Source organism: Haemaphysalis longicornis, unplaced genomic scaffold, assembly GCF_048455015.1.
Source record: "Haemaphysalis longicornis isolate Haplotype H1 unplaced genomic scaffold, Haemaphysalis longicornis Haplotype H1 scaffold_8, whole genome shotgun sequence".
In the NCBI taxonomy this organism is placed as follows: domain Eukaryota; kingdom Metazoa; phylum Arthropoda; class Arachnida; order Ixodida; family Ixodidae; genus Haemaphysalis; species Haemaphysalis longicornis.
This window is the reverse complement of record NW_027526445.1, coordinates 132,317,181-132,341,568: the sequence shown is the minus strand read 5'-3', so window position 1 is coordinate 132,341,568 and position 24,388 is coordinate 132,317,181. Positions and strand designations below refer to the sequence as shown.

The following is a 24,388-nucleotide window of genomic DNA, read 5'->3' as shown; positions in this document are numbered from 1 at the left end:
AGCACTGCCCTGGGAATTATCGTAGAAATTTTCCTTTCCGATGTTCAATTTCTCAGCCCTGTACATCTCTAACGACGTTTTAGCTTCCATTTTTTCCCTCCATTTATTCGTTTCAATTTGCCTTTTTTGGTTACCTTGGCTGTTTTGGATTCTCCACTGTTCTTTCCGTATTTCATCATTAGCCTTCTAGTCTTCCTTAACCACTGCGTGTCCACGCTTTTCAAGTATAGGTACCTAAAAACCTTAGCTGCCCACCTTCGTTGATCCATTGCCCTCCATTTTTCTTGTGAAGCTGGCTTCTTTCCATTGTTACGCATGTGCTTGCAATGAAACACCCTTTTCCATTAAGTTGTTCATAAAATCCAGTGATGACTTCGCCAGAGAGAAGTAATAATGCGCATGTGGCAAGTTCAACTTGCAAAATTTCAATGCTGTTGATTAATCAACCTATGGTCAGGTGCACACCAGTTGCTGCTCTTGTTCGTTAGCTTTCTGCAGTTGCAAAAGTGTGCATGGAATTTTCTACCAGACTTCCTTCTGTTTAGTATTGCAACGTATGCAGAAATAAATCTTGTAAATAAAGGGGGAAGTTAAAAAAACTTCTGATGCACGGAGTGTCCTGAGCATCCAAATTTGGCCCCATTTTGTCGCAGAGGTGCCACAAAATGGACAACCCAAACTAACAAGCAGTGCACAAAAGAATTACAAAAATAACAGTTTATTTGATAAGCAGAGTGAGACAGTCTATCAGGTCAAGCGTATCAAGTCTTCTGGCATTTCATTTCCACGTACACAGAACAACCACTACACTTTATAGTGCCAGCTTGCTTTATTTTGTGCACGGCAACTATGACAGGATGCTGTCCTTGGGGCAATGTAGTGCACCTATTACTTTAGGAACAATGCAGACTTGCCTGGGAAAAAGAAAAAAAAAAAAAAGAGAGCCAAGGACGCGTTGGGGGTACTTTGCATAAACATAAACTTAGATGCTCGGAACTGTAAACACAAAAGCCACTCACAACCAACTTGACACAATTGGTGCATACACACACATGCATACACAAACACACACACAAAAAAACAATTCAACAACTCTTCTCTGTGCACTGCCTCTAGAAAAAATTATCCCTGTGTTGCTCCAAATAACAGGTATCACAGTCACAGTCAAAAGACTTCTTGTACGGGCAGCCACCGAGAAGTCTCACTGACGCAGCCCTGTGGTCAAATAGGAAAAGTGCAAGGCTGCATTCTTCAACCTCAAAAATTCACGCGTCTTAGCACAACAACACTTACTTCTGCAACATATCCATACCATGCAAGTCAAACACCACATGTACTTCATTGCATACACCTCTTTCCAGGGCATTTAATAAACTAGGGACTCTCGAACATGCAATCTTTCTTTTAGCTACAACTTCTCAAACGTATCGAAATCCTTAAAGACTTCTGTCTATGCAGGTCTGACAGTACCACCAATAAAAGGCAGCTTGCACAAAAAGTCTAGGGAATTCGCACCTTTGCAAAGGGCACACCTTTATCACAGCTGCATCAGTAGTTTTCATACACAGATGTTTTTAGCTGCATCAATAGTTTCGATACACACAGAGGTTTTTGGCAGGCACAGTTGGCACTCACTTTTAGCTTATGCGAACTTGGAGGCAATGCAGACACACACAGCCCGTGCACTCTCAAGGGCCTTGATTGATTGATTGATTTATTGTGGGGTTTAACGTGCCGACGCAACGCAGGCGATGAGGCGCACCGTAGTGGAGGGCTCCGTAGTGAAGGGCTCCTCCACCAGAAAAGCTGCCGCCGCGGCCGGGAATCGAACTTGCAACCTCGCGCTGAGCAACGCAACGCCTTAGCCACTGAACCACCGCGGCGGGTTCGTAAGGGCCTGTTAAATGAGTCAGAGTCGCAGCAAAGTGTTTCCACCTAACTCCTGCATAGGAAACGCCCTCTGGCAAAAACCGCAGAGGAAAAACTTTTTTTCTCAAACTCCAAATTGTGGCTTAAGGGCGGACAATGTAACAAGGTGGAACAAGAATTCACATGAATCTAAGCTTTGCGAGTTCCTTAATTAGGAGCAAAATAATTAGCAGAGTGCATCCTTGAAAATTGTACAAGACAGCCACAAACTCATACCAGTTGACTTTCTCATAGTCAACTGCCCTTGCGCATTAACCTCAATTAGATTTGGTACATAAAACTACACAAGGTACTTCAGTTGCCACATCCCCTCTTGCTGTTCAAGGCACAGGCAAACTTTTCTGCCAGATTTTATCAGGATTATGCGGTGACGTCCCCGTTTTTGGCTCCTAAAGACCATGCCTTTATAGTTGGCCATTTCTGGCTGCTTCCCCGAGGAGGATGGGTTAGTGAAGGAAGTGGTAACCACTGCACCATCTTTTCTCCCCCCCCACTGAATCAGAGTGCAGTGAAGTGCTGTTCTTCAAATGAAGTGTAGTGTTTTGTCTTCATGGCCCCTCTAAACTTTTTCAAGATTTGCATCGGCAAAATGTCTGGCATCAAACACACAGCTGTTCGTGCTCACAACAATACGTCATCCCGCCTTCTGGCCCCGCTGACATCCCAAAGACAAGCCGGAACCAAGGGCAGAATCTGGAAACACGAACATTGAAGCACACACCTTGCCTTTGCAATAATCTTTATCTGTTAAAAACACGTAAATGTGTTAAAAACGCTTATAAAATGCACATATATTCAGCAATTAATACAATAAGAAACGTACATAAATTAAGTGGTCGATTGAAATTGGGGAAACAAACACAAAATGCAATCCATCAGAAGGCTCAGATCATGCTGCCAAATGCTGAAACGCATTATAGAGGAGCTAAAACAAAACTGTCTGGCGCACAATGCCGACCCACACAGGCAGGGTGGCAAAACGTGCGCCCATCACTACCAACGCCTCGCCACAGGGCTCTGGGAGGCAGTGAGTCACAAGTTCCTCGGGGATGACACGGTGGCCACAGCCTCGAGCCCCTCTGCTCCGGCCTCCCTGGCGGGCTCCTTGAGCAAGCGGAGGCACTTCTTGGCGAGGGCCGTCCGGGCCGTCTTCTTGCTCTTGGCCACGCAGGTGAACTTGTGCTCCCCGAGGGTCAGCTCCACCTTGACCCGGTCGTTCTTGAGCACCTCGGCTTGGCTGCAACGAGCACAGCACGGTCAAGGCGTCCAACGTTTCTGTTCAGCCCACACTCAGGCTCCCTTGGTTCACAGCTACACTGCGACGTGCATTTCTGAAACTGCATGGCCATATGCCTTTTGAGCCTCCCAAAGGCATTACGTTACTTACAGGGCCTCGTGAGCTCCACCATCAGGGAACCAAGGAAATTAGCTCCGTGCAATGCCGACAACTCCCTCCTCCCCGTCTCGGGCTACATGCTTTCTATCGTGAGGCATTGACAGGCACGCACTTCCTACTCACTTAATTAGACCTTCACAAGTGGCCACGTTTCGCCTCGCAAAAGCAGCCTCTTTGCAGTGAACACAGACTTTCCACGGGAGCATGTTGTGCTTGCGGATAACAAGACCGGCAAGTACTAATTACAAAACGTAGTGAAATATGATGCACAGCACAGCACTTAAATCCCCGACTGTCAGGCGTGGTGGAACCTTTAGTATTAGTGCTGTCGCAACCTTGGAGGACCCCAGATCGAAACCTGCATGTAGGTAGTATATTGGAGGCTACACTGTTGGACAGGCTACGCTGTCCAATTCAATGTTTATACCAGAAAGCAAGAAACACCCAGCTCAAAGGGACCTATTTGGATAGAGGGTGCATCATCTACCTCGACAATTTCTACACGTCCCTTTTCGCACATTTTCTCGAGCGGGAAAACCCTCTCTTGCGGAACAACGCGCAAAGATCATCGCGGATTTCCCTCCCAGTTGAAAGACAACACGAGGGGACATTCGGTGGCTGCGATGCAGTGGCCTGCTCTGTTTACAGTGGAAAGACAAGCATGCTGTAAACATGATGAGCACAGCACACACTGCCAACAATCACGTCACCGCAATGCGAAGAAGGACAATAAGAGAGCTGACAAGTCGGGTCAACTTATTCTTCTTGTAGTGTTTTGACTAAATGTGTGACATGACGGAAGATGCTGTTCTTCCAGTGCATTAGCATTGCTGTCGTCAACAGCTTCATACTTTTTCAAGCACACAGGGAAGATCGCCCTGAGATAGAGGAGATCTCCAGAAAGACCGGCTTTGACCAGCTTGCATTTCAAATTGAGCTGGTCAACCAGATTCTTGGCATGGATGGCAAACAGGTTCACCTTCTAAATAAGCCGGAACACAAGCTCCTGGTCCACGAAGAGCACCGTAATTGCAAGCTGCACTACGAGAAGCAACAAGTAGAGGAAGACGACAGTTTTTTTGTAAGCCATGCGGTGTCTATCTGTGCTTCAGGGACTGCTTTGGAGAATGGCACGCCATGCACCCATGCTAAATTTATTATTTGTGGAAAGAACAGTTTTCGTCAATTCTTTTTGAAACTTGTGCCATCGTTTTCTAACATAACAAGCTACAAAATGTATACCTTGAAATTTTTTTACTGTCATTTTTTAGGCTGTTTTCCCTTTCCAAGCAAAAAAAAAAGGTATCTTCACTGTATAAACTTCTACATTATAAACATGTTCTTGTGACTTTATGTAATAAATATATATGCAACATCTATGTTATTGAATAGCACATTTCTTTAACTAAATTTCGGTACCAAACACTTAAAACAAGGCATAACTATCTAGCCGCAAACAAAAAGGAAAATCTTTCCTCAACCTAGTAAGAACTGCCATTTTTCCCATGGTAGCAAAAGAGTCAAGGATGGCAGTGGTGAGACAGGTGATGGCGTGTGCAGCGAAAGCGGATGCCGTCAAGAGTCCAGACAATGGGAACATCCAATGAGGACGCTAGCTAGCGCCACGGCAGGGCACGTAGAGTGATGGGCAAAGGCTGGACACCCACGTCCAGCCTGAAAAGAAAGGCCCGAAGACCACCCGGAGAGCGAGGCAGGCAGGCTGAGAGAAACACCCAGAAAAGAAGCACCTGAAGCGCGCATGGGGGAAGCGCTCGAAGAGGGCCCGGATGGGGGGCAGGGGCACGCGGTGCACGAAGGACTCGATCTCGCGGCCGAACAGGCGGTACAGGATGGCCCACACCGTGTCCAGGGCCATGCCGCAGTCCAGGAAGACGGCCCCGATGAGGCTCTCGAAGAGGTCCCCCAGGGCCTTGGGCACCTCCACCTCCTCGGGCTGCTGGCACTCCTCCTCGTGCAGGTAGAAGCGCTGCACGTTGGCACGGGGGAGGAGGGAACCACTTTCTGCAGCAGGGCTGATCGCCTTCAAACACTCTCTCTGCACGTCAAATGGCACCGCTCAAAAGAACGCGCCTCTTGTGCTGCTGCTACGAGTGAATCGTGCGTGCTTTACGAACTTCATTGTCGATCTTGCCCCCATCATTACGTAATACCCAAAAAAATAAACGACTGTCGATCACCATCATCACCAGACCATTCAGGTCCACTGCAGGACGACGGCCTCTCCCACTGACCTCTGCCTGTGCTGCCCGAGTCCATTCCTCGCCTCCAAGTTTTCCGATTTCATCGCCATCGAGTACAGTCTACGCTCTTACAACGACAGACGTACGGTTACGACAGACCACTTCTGTTGGTTCGTTTGGTCCCCACGCATTTATAGTGGAGTCCACTCCGCTCATAACGGACCTGGCTAGGGCACACTATTGGCTACAACAGACTACGATACAGCTGGCAGGGAAACTTGTCTGGCGATATTGTCGACGTGAATGGGCCTTTAGCGTAGAACAAGCTGAGCCAAGCCAAGCCAGTGCCAGTGGCCACTTTTTAGTGCAACCAGCGGCATGAGCAGCAGGGTAGCCGAGTTCACTATCGGACAAACTAAGCATAATTAATGCTGACAAACACGGCGAAAAGCAGGCCAACATCGCCAGAAGTATGGGCCTGTATAAGCAGACAGTCCGCTCGACCGTCAAGAACAAGGCCGCTGCCGAAAAACGCAACTCCGGTGAGGTTGAAAAACAGCGCTTTCAAATACGCGACGTGGCACACCCGAAGGTCGAGTCTACCCTCATATAGGCTTTTTTTATGAAATAGAGAACTCTGGTTCAGTGAAGTTCACAATTATTCCCATGCATGCCCGATTCCCATTACGTGTGATGAAAAAGGTAAATGCCTCCAGTAGGAGCATGGTTCCCATCCCTTGTGTGCATTCTGCCACTGGCAGTGCGCAGTCCATCTGGTTCAAGTAAAAATTTCACAGCTGTCCGATTATATCGTGTCAGCTAATTTGCTGCTCAGACTAAGATCGTTAAAAATGCGGGAGCTGCCTTAGGGGAACATAAGGCAGCGATCTGAACTGTGACAGTTTCGGGTAAACCTGCCTCGTCACAAAGGGCTTGAAAAGTGCCTGGCTCATTGTGCTGGCCATGAATGATGTTTCCAGGTGGTTAGTGATTGCTTTAAGTTACAATGTCGCTTTATTTGCTCAGCTTACCGTGCGCCTCTACGCATGTGCTAGGCCTTTTCCAAGTACCGGTGCTAAGCTTCGAAAACAGCGTCAGACAATTCTTTTCCCCCGCGTGAACGCTGTGCAGAGAAGCTGCAGGCATGTAGAAAGAACAAAGTGTCGAGAATTTATATGCAATACTGGACAAAGTTCCCATCATGGTTCCCTTGATGCTCAAAGGAATAAGCGTGGGTGAGAAATCACCTTTCTTCCAGATATTTTCAGTTTGCCGTGTGCGCTTCCGAGACGACCCCACAGTGTCAACACCAGAATCTGACGCTGTGGAACTCGCACCCCTTCCTCGGATGAGAAACTCTCAGAATGCGAATCCGAGCCCGGCTCGTATTCGGATCGGAATCAAAGAACAATCACTCCTGTCCACAGGCAGCCATCCAAAAGTAACCGCGTGCATAGAGGAAGCACTTTCAGCAGCCCGCACAACGCACAGAAATAAGTGAGCAAAACGCGCGATTAAGTCCTGTTTCGGTCTATGGTAGACGCAATGGTGCGCTGGGCTAACCTGGCGCTCTGTAGCAGACGCGGGAAAATGATAAAAAAAAACAAGAAGCCCGTTGCGGATGGCACCACAACCCTTGCACCCGTAATCATACACATGCCGCAAGATCAATCATCCCCACAGAGTGCAGCGTGCGGAGTGACCAAGCCCCCCAGCAATGAAAGGTGGGCACGGTCGCTCCGAAGTCTTCAATATACCATCTTAGAGATTATCGAGTGAAATTGCGAGCTACTAGAAATATTCGACAGATGGTGTGAACAGTCCCGGCACGCCTGCTATGGTGCGAATTTTTGAACACACAATGACGAACGTAACAGTACGTCAGTGACAGCAAAAGGGATAAGCGTTCGTCACACTGGCTTATTTTGCCGCCGGGTGTACGTTGCAATAAAACGAACAGAAAACATGCTTTCAAAATGCACTCGATAATACCGCCCCAGAACACACTTCGCATAAGTTGTCCACCCAAGTTCGACTACATACAAAAGAAGAAGAGGTTACATTGCTTTGCTCGTCAACTCTTTCTACCACAAAAAAGTATTGTTTCCAATTCTCACGCACACGAAGACTTGCCGTCGTACAGCTTCGAGTGCTGCCAGAACAAGTGTTCCCTAGTGCTGCAGCATGTGGATGCCCAACAGCAAACTAGCCGTACACTGAACTGGCAGGTACGCTCCTAAACATTGCCCGTCGATGCAGGTGGGTTCCAGCTGTGCCCGTCTTCCCTGCCCCGCACCCACCTGCAGCACCCTCCAGTAGGCCGGGTTGTCCTGGACCTTGTCCCGGTTGGCGTTCAGGTTTAGGATCTCATCCGTGGTGCTGCCGTCCTCGTCCTCGGAGGAGCTGCCGGAGTGGTCCCCGTCCCCATCCCCTGCCCCTCCGTGGCGGCCGGGGCGCAGGCGAGCCTGGTGCTGCACGAAGCGGCCGATGGCGCTGAACAGGCCCGGGTTGCAGTGCAGCAGGCAGCGGTGCAGGCCGTGGCGCACCACCAGCGCGGCAAAGAAGGAGTTGTTGACCAGCGACGAGCGCAGGTCCGTCAGCTGGCCCGGCCGGAAGGTGCGCGGAACCTCGTACAGGTAGCGCGTCACCAGGTAGTCGATCACCGCGTCCCCCAGGAACTCCAGCCGCTGGTAGCAGTCCGTCAGCCTGGGTTGACATGTATGTGCGCACTGCTCAAGCACCACGTCGCCATGGGGGCCACCAACTTCCCTTCACCTGGCTTCTTTGGGCCCCTTAGGACACAACAAAACAAGCAACACGGCTTTTTTAACATGAAAGCGTCTTATGCCCGGGTACACGAAGATCTGACCGGCGTCATATCCGTCACGGAAATGACGTCACCCAAAGAAGTTCCACTGATGCGGGAGCGCCGGGATTCGAGCCACGAACTCTCTCGCCGCAACGGGAGATACACAGCGCTCTGCGAGTTCAAGTGAGTTTTGGTCTACGAATTCAAGCGAGTTTTGGTCTACATCATCATCACCAGCCTATCTACGCCCACTGCAGGGCAAAGGCCTCTCCCATTATTCTCCAATTGCCTCGGTCCTGTGCCAACTGTGACCAATTTATCCCCGCAAACTTCTTGATCTCATCTGCCCATCTAACTTTCTGCCGCCCCCTGCAACGCTTGCCTTCTCTAGGGATCCACTCTGTTACCCTTAATGACCAGCGGTTATCTTGCCTTCGCATTACATGCCCTGCCCACATCCATTTCTTCTTAATTTCTACTAATATGTCTTTAACACCAGTTTGCTCCCTGACCCACTCCGCTCTCTTCTTGTCCCTTAATGTTACACCTATCATTTCCCGCTCCATTGCCCGCTGAGTCGTTCTCAATTGAACCCTCTTAGTGAGCCTCCAAGTTTCTGCCCCGTAGGTCCGTACATAGGCGAGGAGTTTGGTCTACGAACACGCCTTATATTTTTCCCAATACAGTGTAGACCATTTATAACGTAACCGCTTATAGTGCGGGACCGGATATAACGCGGGTTTTTGTGACCACCGGTTTGCCTCCCATAGAACTCAATGCATAAGCATACCGCTTAAGATGCAGTTGGCCGAACCACAATACTGTTTATAGTGCAGTTTTTCGGCGGGTCTGCTGATCGACCGGCGCAGCTGGGGCATCATTTTAAGGTAGCAAAAGAAAAAAAAAGATGAAATCGACCATTTGACGCAGCGCGCACCCCTTGCTCTCCTCTAACTTCGACACAGAAGAAAAAAATAGGCACCCTTTAGTTAGCGCGTACGTGATAACCACAGCTGTCCTTGCTTGATGCACCTCGGAAGATAGCGACCGACTCCCCGTCCGCGCGTGGCAAGTTGTTTCTATTAATCGTGAACCGCATGGCCCGTTTTCGCACATGAATTGTGCACATCGGCGTTGCGCGTGCGTTTTTTTCATGCTCGCGTCTACGATTCCGCGCTCGCGGTGGCTTCTTCGCGTGGCAGTGGTGACTTGCACCAATGGAAAGACGCGCACCTAACGGCGGGAGATTCGTAGCGCCCCGAGTCGGCTAGCCGCGCCAGAGGTGTTTAGGCCAACGTTTAGTTGGTTTAGGCTAAAGTCCCTCGATCAGATGAAGGGACTTTAGTTTAGGCTTACCACCGCGGTATTTTTTGATGGGCGCTTTCACAAGCAGCGTGGATGGCAGTTTATATTCCACTTTGCGGTCACATTATCAGCTCTTTTCTTGCATGAGCATCTTCGCTTGCGCCTCGTGCGGCATTTCAGCGAGCGGTTAGAAGTTGTCGCTGGAGCTGCCTGCACCGCTTCACGGCCAGTGCCGACGCCATGTTGCCGCCTCTTACTGCGCCGCCCGCGCCGGCGTCGCCGCGCCTGCGGCGTGCGCTGCACGTTTTCGCGAGAAATCGCTCCATGCGGTTCACGCTTTAGAACATTGTGCAGATAAGCCACCGCTCTTTCCGAACAAGCGAGCCGCGCGAAGGTTTCCACCACCAGTACGTTGCGCTGATAAGTAGCCGCCTTCGGCATCGTGAACACAAGGTGGGGTGAAAAAAAAATCCCGCTGGCCTTTCTTATCATGTCCTGCGGCATCTTCATAGACGCAAAAAACGCAGCCATGGTCTTTCAAAACACAAACACAACGGAAGTTAAAGCCGCACTCGCCGTTTGTAAGACCGCGCTTTTGCAATGTGAGACCCTGCAGCAGCAGCTGATGTTAAAAATAATACGAAATAAAGACCCTGCCTTCGTTTTTAGGTGCTGTGCGTTTGGGTGATAAAAAATTTAGGATGACTTGAGAGATAGGTGGCGATTTGGTTGAATTCGCGCACTTTTTGGTTATAGTGCGGTACCGCTTATAGTGCGGATTTTTGCGGCTCCCGCGACATACGTTATAAGCGGTCTACACTGTACTTTCTTCCTTCAGATGCCGTCTAGGAGATGCTGCCGTCTAGGAGAAGTGAAACAAAGTACTAGTTCATCATGACACTAATGAGCGCTGACAGTTGGAGCCTCGATGCCAGCGTCTTCATGCACTCGAGACGCCGGGGAATTGAGGCACCCTCCGCCACCCTACTGCTTTCGGTTTCCATACCTGCCAGGTTTGCCGGGATGGCATTAGGGAGATCTTACCGGGGGCAGGGAAAGGCGGGGGGTATTAGCAACAACAGAATGGGTAACTTTCCACACATTTTTTTATTTACTTACAAGATAGCAGCAAATGAACTGTTTCTTTGCCCAAACTACCAACAAGCTACACCACTTAAATGTTCGACGTTGCTAACGCCGCCCTTTTCAGAAAGTCCTGGAAATAGTACTGCAAGCGCAATACAAAACAGGAGGAACTGAACTGTTTTGTTATTTCGTCTAAACTAACAACAAGCTACTCCACTGGTGACTTCCTAATTCTTCAGAACGGCTGTGCTCATGCATACATGAAAGCGGCGGCGGCGCTGTGTTTCTATAAACAGTAAGCTAACAATGGGACAAACAGGTTCACCGTCTGCGCATGGCCGACTACGCTTTTTAAGCACTTAACTGATATTGATGCGAACTGGTGTCTGGTTGGATTGTCAGGTATACCTCCGGCGCATTGTGGCCATACTGGGAAAAGGATTAAGCCGAAGACAGGTGCGTTTTCGGGAGATTTTTGTTTCGGTCGTACAATCGTACAAAACAATGAAAATTCGGGAGCCTCCTGGAAAATTTGGGAAACCTGCCAGGTATGGGTTTCGGTTCAGTTTCAGTCGCACGGTTTCCAAAAGGCTGCGGTTTCGGTGGCACGCGGCCACCGCTAATCGGTGGCCACGTGCCACCGGCGTGCCTCCAGGTCAACAAACAGGGACCCCAGTTTTGTGAACGCAGCAAGTTAGCATCGACTCATGTTGTGCGCTCTTTCTCCTCTGTGCCGAGCCCAAAACCGTGGGTTCGACTCCCGGCCGCGGTGGCTGCTTTTCGGATAGAGCCAAAAAGCAAAAACACCCTCGTGTTCATGGGAAAGGAGGCTGGCCGACTCTAGCACGGGAGTGCAAAGGACACTCACTGAATGCACAGAGAAGGCTCTGTCGGCTATCCCAGCAGCTCCGGACTATGGTATCCTTGTGAAAATAAAGTTTTCTTATTCTTCTTCAGGTGATGGAGCTTAATCTGGAGCCCCCTAGTACGCCGCACCCCAGGGGTTAGCTTGGGTGTGTCAAACCCCACAGCCAATCAATCAATCAACCTTCCTCCCCAGCAGCCGCAGCGCGGTCGATGTGCGACTACAGAGCACGTGTGGCGCGAGCGGGCGACCCACCGGTTGCGGTAGTAGGAGGCGTGCGTGCAGGCCTGGAGGAGGAAGGAGCGGTCGCGGAAGGCGTATCCCAGGGTGCGCTCGGCCAACTCCAGGGGGCCGTGCCAGGGGCTGGTGGGGCTGGACAGCTCCCCCTCGGGGTCCGGCACATACCGCAGCAGGGCTGTCCGGGGGGCTGGGAAGCCCAGCAGCAGGGGCTCCTCCCCCTCCTCCTCCTCCCCCCCGGGGTCGCCACGCTCCTCCCACGGAAGGCTCGGCTTGCACAGGCGCAGCTTCACGCCCATTCCCTTCATCACCTGCGAACAAGGCGAGGGGAGAACCGCCTCCACTCAATTACCGGCTGCAGGGAAAGCTTTGGTGGTCACGGCCACCACTGTTACGCAGTGCTCACTTATGAACTGACAAATGGCAGAACAGGAGGAAGGTGCTCCCATTAGCAGCATCCAAGTCGCACTTTGTGAATTACACAGCCGGCGAGATTGGTTTGAGAAGGGAGGGAGGGGGGGGACTGTAAAATGCAGCAGGCGAAAATCACCAGGCTGACCTGGGAAGGGGGTGGGGGGAGTGCAGAAAAAAAACGTTCAGCTTTTGCCTTTGTCGTGCACCAGTGGTGTGACACTAGCACTGCTGCTCATTCCCAGAGCTCCACTTGGAGGCAAGTCCATCCAAAGAGGGAATAAACCAAGTATCGGAACCTGCAGTGGTCCAAGCAGGCCCAGCCAAGGAGGAAACAATTGAACCCAAATCGTATCTGACACATGCAACCCACACCCAACGTCGTGTCAAGAGCAGAGGAAAGCGCCAACAGGTATGCACTTATCATTTTGTCACGCCACAGCCTTCCCTTCACGACTGGTGAAAACCGAGAAAGTCAATCTTTGAGTGCAAGTCGTCCAGCAAGGGCTGCCATGGTATGCCAGTGGGGAGCTTTCGGGACTAGGCGACTTTACTAGATGACTAGACAGCTTGCGAAGAATCAGCACCTCTGATGAAGCCAATCCAAGGCAAGCTCAAATCAGAGTCCAGGATTAATCAAGCACACCAGACTTTGGCTTTGTAGATGGACTGGCGTGTGCCACAAGCTGCTAAATCCAAGCTGATTTCGTTTCAGCAATGCTTTCATCAATGGAACACCGCAGTGCAATGCAATACAAGCTGTTCTGATACAAACTCTTATCAGACCGGCAACCTCCTATTGAGATATGCCTGCTAGCACCACAGTGAAATTGACAGGGGGAAAACAAATTTGCGTCCTCTTGTCCAGCAATGAAAAGATGCAGGAGACTGCAATGCTGACCTCCACATCCAATGACAGCAAGTTGCCTCCCTTTCCTGTGTTCAAGTGAAAGACACTCTTTAAATTTGCAAAAGTTTCCGCAAATGTTACAGTTACAACAAAATTTAATCGGTGCCGCAATTTGCCCGTTATAACCAATATTTCGCTACAGCTGTAGCGGGCATTTACTGGAAATACAGTAATCTCTCGATATAACGAAATCGCTTTAATCGAAATACCACTTTATTCGAAATTTCTTCTGGTCCCAACTTAAACACATGCATTTTAGGATGCATTACTCGAAGTGCACGAAGAGCTGGACCCGCTTGGAGTGAAAAGGCGAGCGGAGGCATCGCAGAGCAGCTAGGATACGGTGGCGAGCCAGCCAGTCAACATGGCGGGTTAACAAGCTGGTGTTTCCCCTGCGATTTTCTCGAGCCGGTCGTGCTCAATTCGCTTATTTAGAGTCTTATTCGTGGTCTTTTAAGTTTCCAGAAAGCATATTGTAGCTTAAGGAACACAAGACCCCAAATAAGTGTGCCAATAATATTACACTACGAATAAGTCTGTATTACAGTAAAACCTCATTACAAGAGGCACTGTTGCAAGAGACACTTGGTTATCAGAGACGTTTGAATGAAAACAGTTTGGTTGGTTTTCCTATGTTCGCCATGTTAGCAACATCGCATACAAGAGACCTTGGTTACAAGAGACAAGTTTCCTGTGTCCCTTGAGTGTCTCTTGTAACAAGGTTTTACTGTATTAGGCTTCGAGCTTGCCCAGAGTGTCAAAGACAAGCTTGCAGGTTGATACACAAACCTTGTGGTGGAATGACCCCTCAACAACAGCCCCTCGACGTATGCACCCACAAGCCTGCATCCAGACACTCTATAGAGAGCGCAGGAGAATCAACATTGGGGCGAGTTGGTTCTGGTCCAACATCTTGGAGGAGGGAAGCAGGCTGCATGAATAAACAAGAAAAAGAAGATGGAAGGACGATGCAGGTCACATTGTCTTGTTCGACGATGGAGACACAGGCGAGTGCAATGCCAACCTGCACATCAGATGGCAGCAAATCGGCTTTCTCTTCTTCATTTCATTGTCGTCCGGTCATCACCTTTTTCTTGTGTATTGGTCCACTAGGTGGCCTATCAAGATGTTAAACTTACAGTGAGAGGCTCATGAATGGCGCCCACTCTTTCAAGACAGCCAACAAATACGCTGAAGCACACTTCAGCCGAGCAAGTGGCCAAAGTTTGGCCTGGGATTGCACCAACCATGGCTGCGAAGGCATCCAAGCAATGCACACTTTCTAATGCCATGGACAGTACTGGTAACAAGACATGCTAGGAGCTGCCCAATAGTGACAGTGAGTACAGTTTAGGTGGTCCAGAAGTCAGTTCCCACAGAAAACTATAGAAAAGCGTCGCCAATATTGCTTTTCAATTGCAATTGCCACACACCTATTAGAAGTGGGGCTTAATGCTTATCTGGTGATGGAAGTGGAACAAATATGGCCATTATAACTTTGTTGAGCACAGCAAAGAGAACACAGAACGAGGGATACAAGGACGAGAGCTCGTCCTTGTATACCTCATCCTGTGTTTTCTTTGCTGCGCTCAACAAAGTTATAATGGATTACCAACTCGCTCGTACCCACACGTTGCTAAAATATGGCCAGTTCAGGAGGCACTGCGCGCACACTACACACCCTGCAAGCGCCGAGGGGCCCCGTGGTGAGGAGGTATGCGCCGATGATGGCCTCCACCGAGTCGGCCACGCTCTTGTCGGGCAGCTGGGTAGACAGGCAGATGGGGACAGGCCCTGAGGTGTCCTGGGCCGGGGCCACAAAGTCAGGGCGCTCCTTGTCAGCCTGGTACTCCTGGGGGCGGGAAGGTTTAAACAGGGGCCGCTGACGTCACTCGCCTCTGATTATGAACGAGAACTGCCGATGAAATAGTGTATCATCACTGTGGACGGAAAACATACAGTCAACCCCTACTCCCTGGGGACTGCAAAGAACTTCAAATTAACCAAACTTCAGATAACAGTAACAGCATTGTTATCAGACCACAACACGTCTTTCCTTTTGATTTCGCTCAGAATCTAAACTACGTACCAAAATCAAGTATGCAACAGAGGTTGCCACCATGGTAGCTGAGAATTATCTCAAATCAAAGCATGAAGTGTCCACCACACAAGCTGTTCACACAATGCAGGGCAAAGGAGGGGGGGTTGTGAACCCCAAAAGATGAATACGCTGGTGCGAGTTTTAACTGACCTGCCACGTTACGCTCAAACCTCGTTATAACGAAGTTGAAGGGGAGCCATAATTATTTCGCTATGATTGATAAAACAGTTTACGGCAATGCATGCTCACTTGGGTGCACAACTATAACCATGCAAAGAAGGAAACCACCTCAATGCCAACTGTACCGCTATGCGAACACACATGCGACGGAAATTGAGTACAAGACAAACATTTGACTTGCTCAATGCGCACACTTGGCCTACTATTTCGTTGTCAGCTAGACATAGCCGGAAAAAAGTCCATGCTGCTCCTTTGCTTTTGACATTGCAAGCGAAAGACTTCCTTTTCAGCAGTGGCCACCATGTCGACGCCGTTTTCTCCGTCACCATGGCCGCCGAAGAAATGACTACGAAGGTCAACTGCATCGAGTGCCCGTGACGACGTTGGCACGTCAAATGTGCATGCATGGGAGACCGCAGTATCTTCGGCATCGCTTGCGTTAGTCTGTCCGGTGAAATCCGCGACAACCGCATCATCGATCGCCTGTTCTGTAGTGACCGAGTCGGCATCGGCATTGAGGCAAGCCACCTCGCACCTCTTGGAGTTTTGAAACGGCAGTGCGGAGCGAGCGTTGAACTCCGCGGAATACTTCTCGCATCGTGGTTGGGTTCTTCTTGGAGGGAGAAAGACTAATATTATATCCATTCACAGGCCAACTTCATTATGAGGTTTCAAACGCATGGTTCTCTACGGAGATTTCAAGGAGAATTTCACTTATTTCGTTACAACCATTATTTCGTTCCATTATTTTGTTGTATCCTTTTGAATTACTATAACGAGGTTTGAGTATACTAACTCACGCACTGCCTCAGCTGCAATGGCGCGGACATCAGTGCAGAACATGGTGCTGTTCTTGCGACTGGAAATTTTGAATTTTATCAAGAAAGCAAGGTCACCTCGATGCTTTTCATTCAAAACACCGTGCACCTAACTTACGTTATAGGTTTTAGCTTCAAATTATCGAGAAATTCTTCCATTGGATCGCACCTAAAATTGCTGGGACCAGCACAGAACTTCCAATTCACCGAAAATTCCAATTAGAAGGCTGAAGTATCCAGAGTAGACTGTATACATTTCTGTTGTCAGGTAAGCGCCTGTTTGTAATTTTTACTACCTGGAGATCTTTAACGTGTGCCAGAATCTCATACACACGGGTGTTTTTGCTTTTTGCCTTCACCAGAAGATAAGGCTAATGACCCCTCCACCGCAAACCAGATGCACAAACAAAAGCTGCAGTAACGGGTACAAATAAAAACAGCTATGCTGATCACACGGGTAACGCTCGAGACATCTCTGGAATTACAGAATTTAACAGGTGCAAGATTCAAGCACCCATGCTGGGCACATACTACAGTAGAACGTGCGTATGACAGAAGATTCTAAGAGCCTGGAATGGAGCTAGTTGGTTTTTGATTCAAAACACTGCTGGTGCTAGGCGGGACAGGGATGAAGAATGTCACGCGAGATCATTTCAAGCCGCAGTCATATGGTTGGTTGACGTCTCTTGATTGATTGATTGGTTGATTCTTGGTTGATGGCCAGAAGTAGTGGGAATCGGTAAGAGCACCCGAGCCCCCGAGCACATAACCACTGTTAGCACGTCTGCGCGAGTACATTTAGCGAACGGCCAGTGCGAGGTAGTAATCAGCGAATGGAATGTCGACTCGTGCCCCCTCCTCACCCACCTGGTACAGCTGGGCCAGTTCTTGGCGCGTGACCCTGACCAGGATCTTGGGGTCCCTCTTGAAGGCCCAGTAGACGAAGCCCGTGTCCAACAGCGTCTCCTCTGCACCCTCTGGGGCGCAGTAGCCCGGGGGCAGCCAGTTGCGGTGCGGCTCAAACTGCTCCTGGGCCAGCATCGGGCCCACGTTGAGCACGCAGCCGAGGTTGAGCAGGTTGCGGTTGCAGATGATGCGGGCGCGCATCTGCGTCAGCTGGCCCTCCTGCTCCGACGTGCTGCCGCTGAACAGGTCGATGGTGACCACCAGCTTGAGGAACGAGTCGCCCAGCACCTCCAGGCGCTCCAGGTCGAAGCTGTCGGCCGCCTTGGCCGACGTCATCGCCTCCAGCAGCAGGCCGGGGCTGGGACCCGGGTTGTCCCTCAGCTCGGGCTGCAACTCGAACGACTTGGAGAGGCGGGGCATCCGGATCTCCCGCGACACCGCGTGGTGCGGGTCCAGGCCACCAAACTCCACCTCGCCTGATGGTCCGTGTTGGAGGCTGTTGCAGACGCTCTGCGGGACGTCCGACTGAAAGTCCATGTCCGGCCAGCTGGCGACCTCTGTCAGGCCAACGCTCGTCGCCTGGGCAATGGACGCCCGGAACTCCTCCATGACCAGGAGCTGGTTGAGCCGGTACAGGATGCTGGGCAGGCAGACCGCCTTGCGCCACAGTCCGGCCGGCACCGGGTGGACGTCGCAGAACTCGGGCACGCGGAACTCCACGCGGCGGTGGGCCGCCGACTTCTTGGAGAACCTGTCGCCCTTGCGGTTGCGGTAGCGCGGCGTGAGCAGGTTCATCCGCTTCTCGGTGTAGCTGACCTCCAGGAGCGGCTGGGCGGGGTTGGTGACCGTCAGCCGGTGGCAGACGGAGAGGTACTCGCGCATCGTGGTGCCCGCCTTGCCCTCGACGTGGTCCACGTCGAGGTCGTGCCGCACCCTCTGCACGTAGAAGGTGTTGTAGGGCTGGTGCGGGTGCGCGTAGTGTGGCACGACTATGGCATCCCTGAACAGGTGCTCCGGGAACTTGTAGCCGCCTTCGTCGACTGGTTGGACGATGTTTCCCGCAAGGATTGCCTCCACCAAGGACCAATCTATCATGGCAGAAGGGCCTGCACAATGAATTCACAGAGAGGATGAAATAAGGCAGACACCCAAAAATAGAAGACTCCTTGAGCAGACAAAACAAAAATAAAAGAGGGAGGTCACCTTAACATAACCTTAACACACACTTTGCATTATGGATTTGACAAATTTAAAAGGGCCATGCAGACAAAACACAAGTTTGGTTCATTCAAAAGATTGCCTCGTTAGAATCATACTGACACCACTTTTAACACACACTTCGCTCAAATAAGCAATATAATTGGGAAAAAAGGGCATGGTCATGTGACCCAATCGCTCATTTCCCGCAACAGAACCTACGATGTCATATGCCCTGCTGTGCGATTGGCTGAGGCCGGCAAAAGTAAACTCAAATTTGGCCGAGCTTATAAGGTTGCCGAAGAAGCTATTTGCACTTAAATGTAACACATTCATTTTACACCAGTAAGAATGGTGGGGTAAACAATGGAAGTTACGAAAGCACACGTAAACATTGAAGTGCCGATGTGCACTGCTGTAGGTACTGCGCGCACTATGCTTGTTTTAGCTGCACAGCAGTCCGCCGCTTCGGAGTTGTCTTACATGACACTGGTTGACTGGCGTAAACAACGTTATTACGTGACCCTGTTTGTCGAGCATACCCCATCTTTCACGAAACAATTACTTTCTACCGTAACAAAAACAAGCCAGGTGCAAATACGGCCAAAAACAAAGCAACGGCAGACATCACAGCCTGTGGCTCAGTATGGTAGCGTCGTCTGGGAGAACTGACAGTAATTAAAGCTGCAGAGCCTAATGACGCCCTGGAAGTTCATTTGAATACCCGTCCTTGTGACTCCATGGAAGATGTCACGAGCACACACGACTTGACAGGAGAATCAAAATTTTAACCTAAATCGATTAATTTTTCAGTGGATACGGCACTGTTTGCTGCTGGACAAGCACTGGGGGCACTATCGAATGAAACAAACACGAAGTCTATCGAATGAAACAAACTTGCATTTTGTCTGCACCGCCTCTTTAATCTGCAGTTCACTTACGCAAACCCACTAAGCAGTAGCAGCAAAAAGATAAAAAGCTAGGCCATTGGTGATATCAGTCCATTGTACACATTGGCCAAATTAAACAGTTAATGAATAGTACAGAAGCTTCTTTTGTTGCCATGGCTTTGCTGTACACAATAAAAATCTAGAACAAACTATAATTACTTCACAGCAAGAAAGCCGTTGCGTGAAGAAAGTGTCACCAATCTCGCTGTAAAAGTAATTTGCACCACGAGACAAAGAACTGAAAGCAAAGTCAGAGAAAGAAACAGGATGGTGCAGCACACAAGTGTGACACATATCCCCAGGGAAAGCGATTATCTTCAAAACAGGTAAGCAGGCTTCAGTGCCTTGAGGAACTTCCTCTCATGACAATCACTGCCCCACCAAAAATCGTAATTCACATTGTCACACAGCCAAGGTTTTTCCAGTAAACAAGGTCTGTCGGAGCATACCTGTGCTCCGCAACAAGACGCAAACACAAGCAGTGAAGAAGTGGCCAACAAAGCAAAACGCAGTGCGGAGTGTCGGCGAATGGAGTGACACAGCACTGGCCCTGCGAGCATTTACCTTTCCGTGTTATTCTGGTACCATCGAGTTGGACCGAGAACACTCGTGATCAAAGAAGAACATTCCAGTCCAGTTACGAAAGGGCGAGACCCACTCCTATCAAACAAGATTGCCCGTGCGGCATACAAGAGAGAGGGAAAGAAACAGGCGTTTTTCTTCACAGTGGGCATCGCCAGGTGCTGGCAACGTGGTTCTTATCAACATTTGGTGCTGTGTGACTCACAATTAGACGAACAGTGCCCTACTCACTGTCCAGGACGACGGGGGCGAGGAGCACGCTACTGGGCGCAGCGTCGAGGTCGAAGCTGAGCAGCCGCCTGTTTTTCATGCGCAGCACGTCGTCCCAGATGACGCGGTGGAAGCACTGCAGCACGCTGCACTGCTCCTCCGAGAGGTCCATCTCGCCAGCCTTCACCACGCACACCAGCTCGTCGCCGGATCTCGTGAAGATGGGGAACTTGGGCAGCTGCAGCACCCACAGGACCCACATTATAGTGCAGCCTTGGGGAAACAGGAGTAGCAGCACTGGGCCTACCATGCACGCCCCGACGGTCAGAGTTACTTGATGTAGGAGTTGCGAAACTTCCCATAGGCCCCATGCATCAAAATATGGCCCCACGATTGGTCCATGGTTTTGGATCTTGTTTTACAGTTGCACCATCTGTTGGTGACAAAATAAACTATACACCGTGGTTCACCCCTCGACGAGTTAGGAGAAAAAGGGTATTTGGGTGCTTATGTAAATTTTTTGTGCTGAAGAAGCCCAAGGTGTTCAATCACACAAGTGTTCTATATGCATTAGAACCAAGAGAAGTAAAAAATTGCGTATGTGTGTTCAACAAGATGCGTTGTCTGCTGCGCATCAGATGCAGTCTTCCGGCAGCAAAAAGAGCTAAAAATTCGCTTCGAAGGCTTCACACAAGCTTGAAAGGATTTAGAGCCTCTTCATCAGCTACAGGATTACTTTTGGCATACAGTGTGATGTAGGCCGACGATAACTGCAAATTTAGTACTTCGGGTAGGACCTATGTTGTGACGGAGTGTTCGCACAAGCGCCAACCCGTCGAGGCAGTTGCGCAGACGAAGAAACATTCTCCACAAAAAACCGCAGTTATGAAAGCAATGAATAACTTAGGGAAGTACGGAAATAAATTATGCACATTTAAAACAAAATTTCAGGTTAAATTGTCAGTTTGAATATTTAGTTTGTTTTTTGGATAGTGCGTGCGGTGGCCGCAGTGGCGCTACCGTACGCACGATCCAAAGGAGGGGGGTCCAGGTGCGGGCCGTTTTTTGAGGCGGAGTTTCGCAACTGCCTACATCGAAGAGCGCTGCCGACGGTAACCCTTTGGTAGTCAATTTCTTTTTTTGCCTGCCTTTATACTCAAACAAAAGACACTTCCCCAGAGGCAGAGCTTTTTGGCAAGCATTCAGAGTTGTCGGGCCCCCGCGATGTTACAGCTACCTTACGGGGGGACTCACCTGTTAACATTTCTATGGGACTTGCTAATGCATGACCCACAGGCTTAAAAAGCATCGTGTACTCATAAAAAAATATTTACAAATCCATGGAAATGCTCCTAATGGCCTATTGGCGGTGAGATGTTTGAGTGGCGCCCCCTGGCTCTGACGTCGGCTTAGGGACTCGCGCCGCTGTCGTCTGCTACACTCCGCTTGTGAGGGGCAGCAGTGTCTGTGTTAGAAATCGCCCGCTTTGTTGCTTTAGTGCATTAAAAAGCGTATTTCTAGTGCTTCAGTTATTTTGCCAGCTTCTGACGCATCTGAATAATTTGAAGCTGTATCCCCCACAAGTTTGCAACACACGAGGAGATAGAGAACAACTTTCTTCAGAGCATCGGTCAGAAGATCGATTGTAACTCGTCCTTTTTAGCTTATTCGTGAGGATCAGCGCTCATAGCTCCTCGATAAGTACAGTGTAGACCATTTATAACGTAACCGCTTATAGTGCGGGACCGGATATAACGCGGGTTTTTGCGACCACCGGTTTGCCTCCCATAGAACTCAATGCATAAGCATACCGCCTAAGATGCGGTTGGCCGAAGCACAATACCGTTTATAGTGCGGTTTTTCGGCGGGTCTGCTGATCGACCGGCGCAGCTGAGGCATCGTTTTAGGGTAGCAAAAGAAAAAAGAAAGGATGAAATCGGCCATCTGACGCAGCCTGCACCCCTTGCCCTCCTCTAACGTAGACACCCAAAGAAAAAAAAAATAGGCACCCTTCGTGCGTACCTGATAACCACAACTGACCTTGCTTGATGCATCTCGGAAGGTAGCGACAGACTCCCCCATCCGCGCGCAGCAAGTTGATTTTATTTATCGTGAACCGCATGGCCTGTTTTCGCGCACGAATCGTGCACATCGGCGTTGCGCGCGAGTGTTTTTTTTTTTTTTTTTTTTTTTTTTTTCGTGCTCGTGTCGACGATTCCGCGCTCGCGGTGGCTTCTTCGCGTGGCAGTGGGAGGAGCCTGACGACTTGCACCAATTGGGAGACGCGAACCTAATGGTGGGAGATTCGAAGCGCACCGAGCCGGCTAGCCGCGCCAGAGATGTTTAGGCTTACCACCGCGGTATTTTTTGATGGGCGCTCAAGCAGCGTGGATGGCAGTTTATGTATTCCACTTTTCGCCCACATTATTAGCTCTTTTCTTGCATGAGCATCTTCGCTTGCGCCCCGTGCAGCATTTCAGCGAGCGGTTAGAAGCGGTCCCTGGAACTTACTGGAACTGCCTGCACTGCTTCACAGCCAGTGCCGACGCCATGTTGCCGCATTTTACCGCGCCGCCCACACCACGCCAGTTGTATCCGCGCTGGCGTGCACTGCACGTTTTCGCGATACCAAATCTACCACGCGGTTCACGCTTTAGAACGTTGTTGCAGATAAGCCACCGCTCTTTCCCTTTCCGAACATTCGAGCCGCGCGAAGCCGAAGATTTCCACCACCAGTACGTTGCGCTGATAAGCAGCCGCCTTCGGCATCGTGAACACAAGGTCGGGTAAAAAAAAAAATCCCGCTGGCGTTCTTATCACGTCTTGCGGCATCTGTTCATAGACGCTAAAAACGCAGCTATGGTCTTTCAAAACAAACACAAGGGAAGTTAAAGCCGCGCTCGCCGTTTGTGAGACTGCGCTTTTGCCCTGCAGCAGCGGCTGATGTTAAAAATAATACGAAATATAGACCGTGCCTTCGTTTTTAAGTGCTGTGCTTTTGAGTGATGATAAATATAGGTTGACTTGAGAGATAGGTGGCGATGTGGTTGAATTCGCGCGTGTTTTGGTTATAGTGCGGTAGCGCTTATAGTGCGGATTTTTGCGGCTCCCGCGACATACGTTATAAGCGGTCTACACTGTATTCAAAATTCGAAGGCTTCCCTGCAGTATTTTTGAGATGCTCTTATGAAGGCTCAACAGTCTAATGCTACGTACCAAGCAGCGCGGGCCCCTACACGCGCATCGCACGTACAGCAGGAAATAAAATGCGTCTTCTATTTCTTTTGTTGTTGTTGTCTTGCATCAGATGAATGTTTCTTGTTCTTTTTTTGTGCCCGACGCATTAATTTTTCTGCACCATCCTAAACGTCTTATTAAAAAGCTTGGGGATGTTTGGGAGTCTCACAAAGATACTGTGGATATTTTGTTCAAGTTGTACGGCATACATTCCCTTCTTCACAAATTGGCTTTCACTACGGCTGCGTGCAAGAATGTGCATATCCGTAGCGTGCTTTGTTTATTCACATGGAAATACAATGGGGAGGTTTGTGCTGCGCCACCGTGATCGCGCCCCAACCAACGTTGTCCACAGTACTCGAAGGCGGCTTTTGTGCCCCGAATTTATATCGTAATCATTGTTATCATAACGAACTGACTCTGAACCCAAACAATAATGACATGATTATGGTGCTGAAGGCATTATATACACGCTAACTAACGCAATAAATAGTATACCTGCAAATAACACAAGAATCGAAACCGATGAATATTTCTAGGCAGGTCTTTATTGTTTTCCAACCATTCCAGGCGCAAAGAACAAATCCTATTCTACTCGGTACGGCGTTCTATGAATTAAATAAAATTGCTTTTACTCTCTTGTCCTGTACTCAGGACCCGGCCCACTAACCAGCTCGATTTCATTGTTATAGTATTCTCCTCCTCCCCTTCCTCCTCCTCCTCTTGAGTGCAGTTTTCCTATGACGCATATCCGAATATCGGGAGGATATGGCTGTGGAAAATGTACCGAAATATCCCTCCAGGTCTGAACAAACAGAGTGTTATTGTATCTTTAACGTAGACGTGACTCGTTTTGCTCAATAAACCTCCTACTGGTTAGAAGCCTCGTACAAAACGAGCACGCGCCTATACACACAGTGGGTTATTTGGAACTCAACCTATAGTTTTTGCAGCCTATAGTGCATGTCAGCAAACTTTCATGCCATGACAAAGTAACGTGATGTGATACAATGTGATGTGATACTTTCGAGCGTTCGGCAAGGTCGCAAAAACTGTTT

General features: G+C 49.6%; 1 protein-coding gene across 2 annotated transcripts in view; it reads right to left on the bottom strand.

Annotated features, from left to right (window-relative positions):
* Positions 1-702: 702 nt before the first annotated feature.
* The window catches only part of LOC144149390 (endoribonuclease Dicer-S-like), a 438,166-nt gene continuing 414,480 nt past the window's right edge, over positions 703-24,388 (bottom strand). For both annotated transcript variants that reach the window (XM_077680951.1, XM_077680950.1), the window contains 7 exons: positions 20,115-20,331; positions 17,116-18,260; positions 14,831-15,001; positions 11,847-12,139; positions 7,827-8,232; positions 5,074-5,312; positions 703-3,166 (listed from right to left, as the gene is read on the bottom strand). In XM_077680951.1, coding sequence (XP_077537077.1) covers positions 2,962-3,166; positions 5,074-5,312; positions 7,827-8,232; positions 11,847-12,139; positions 14,831-15,001; positions 17,116-18,260; positions 20,115-20,331 — 2,676 coding nt within the window. In that variant the 3' untranslated portion in view covers positions 703-2,961. The remainder of the gene's footprint in view (positions 3,167-5,073; positions 5,313-7,826; positions 8,233-11,846; positions 12,140-14,830; positions 15,002-17,115; positions 18,261-20,114; positions 20,332-24,388) is intronic.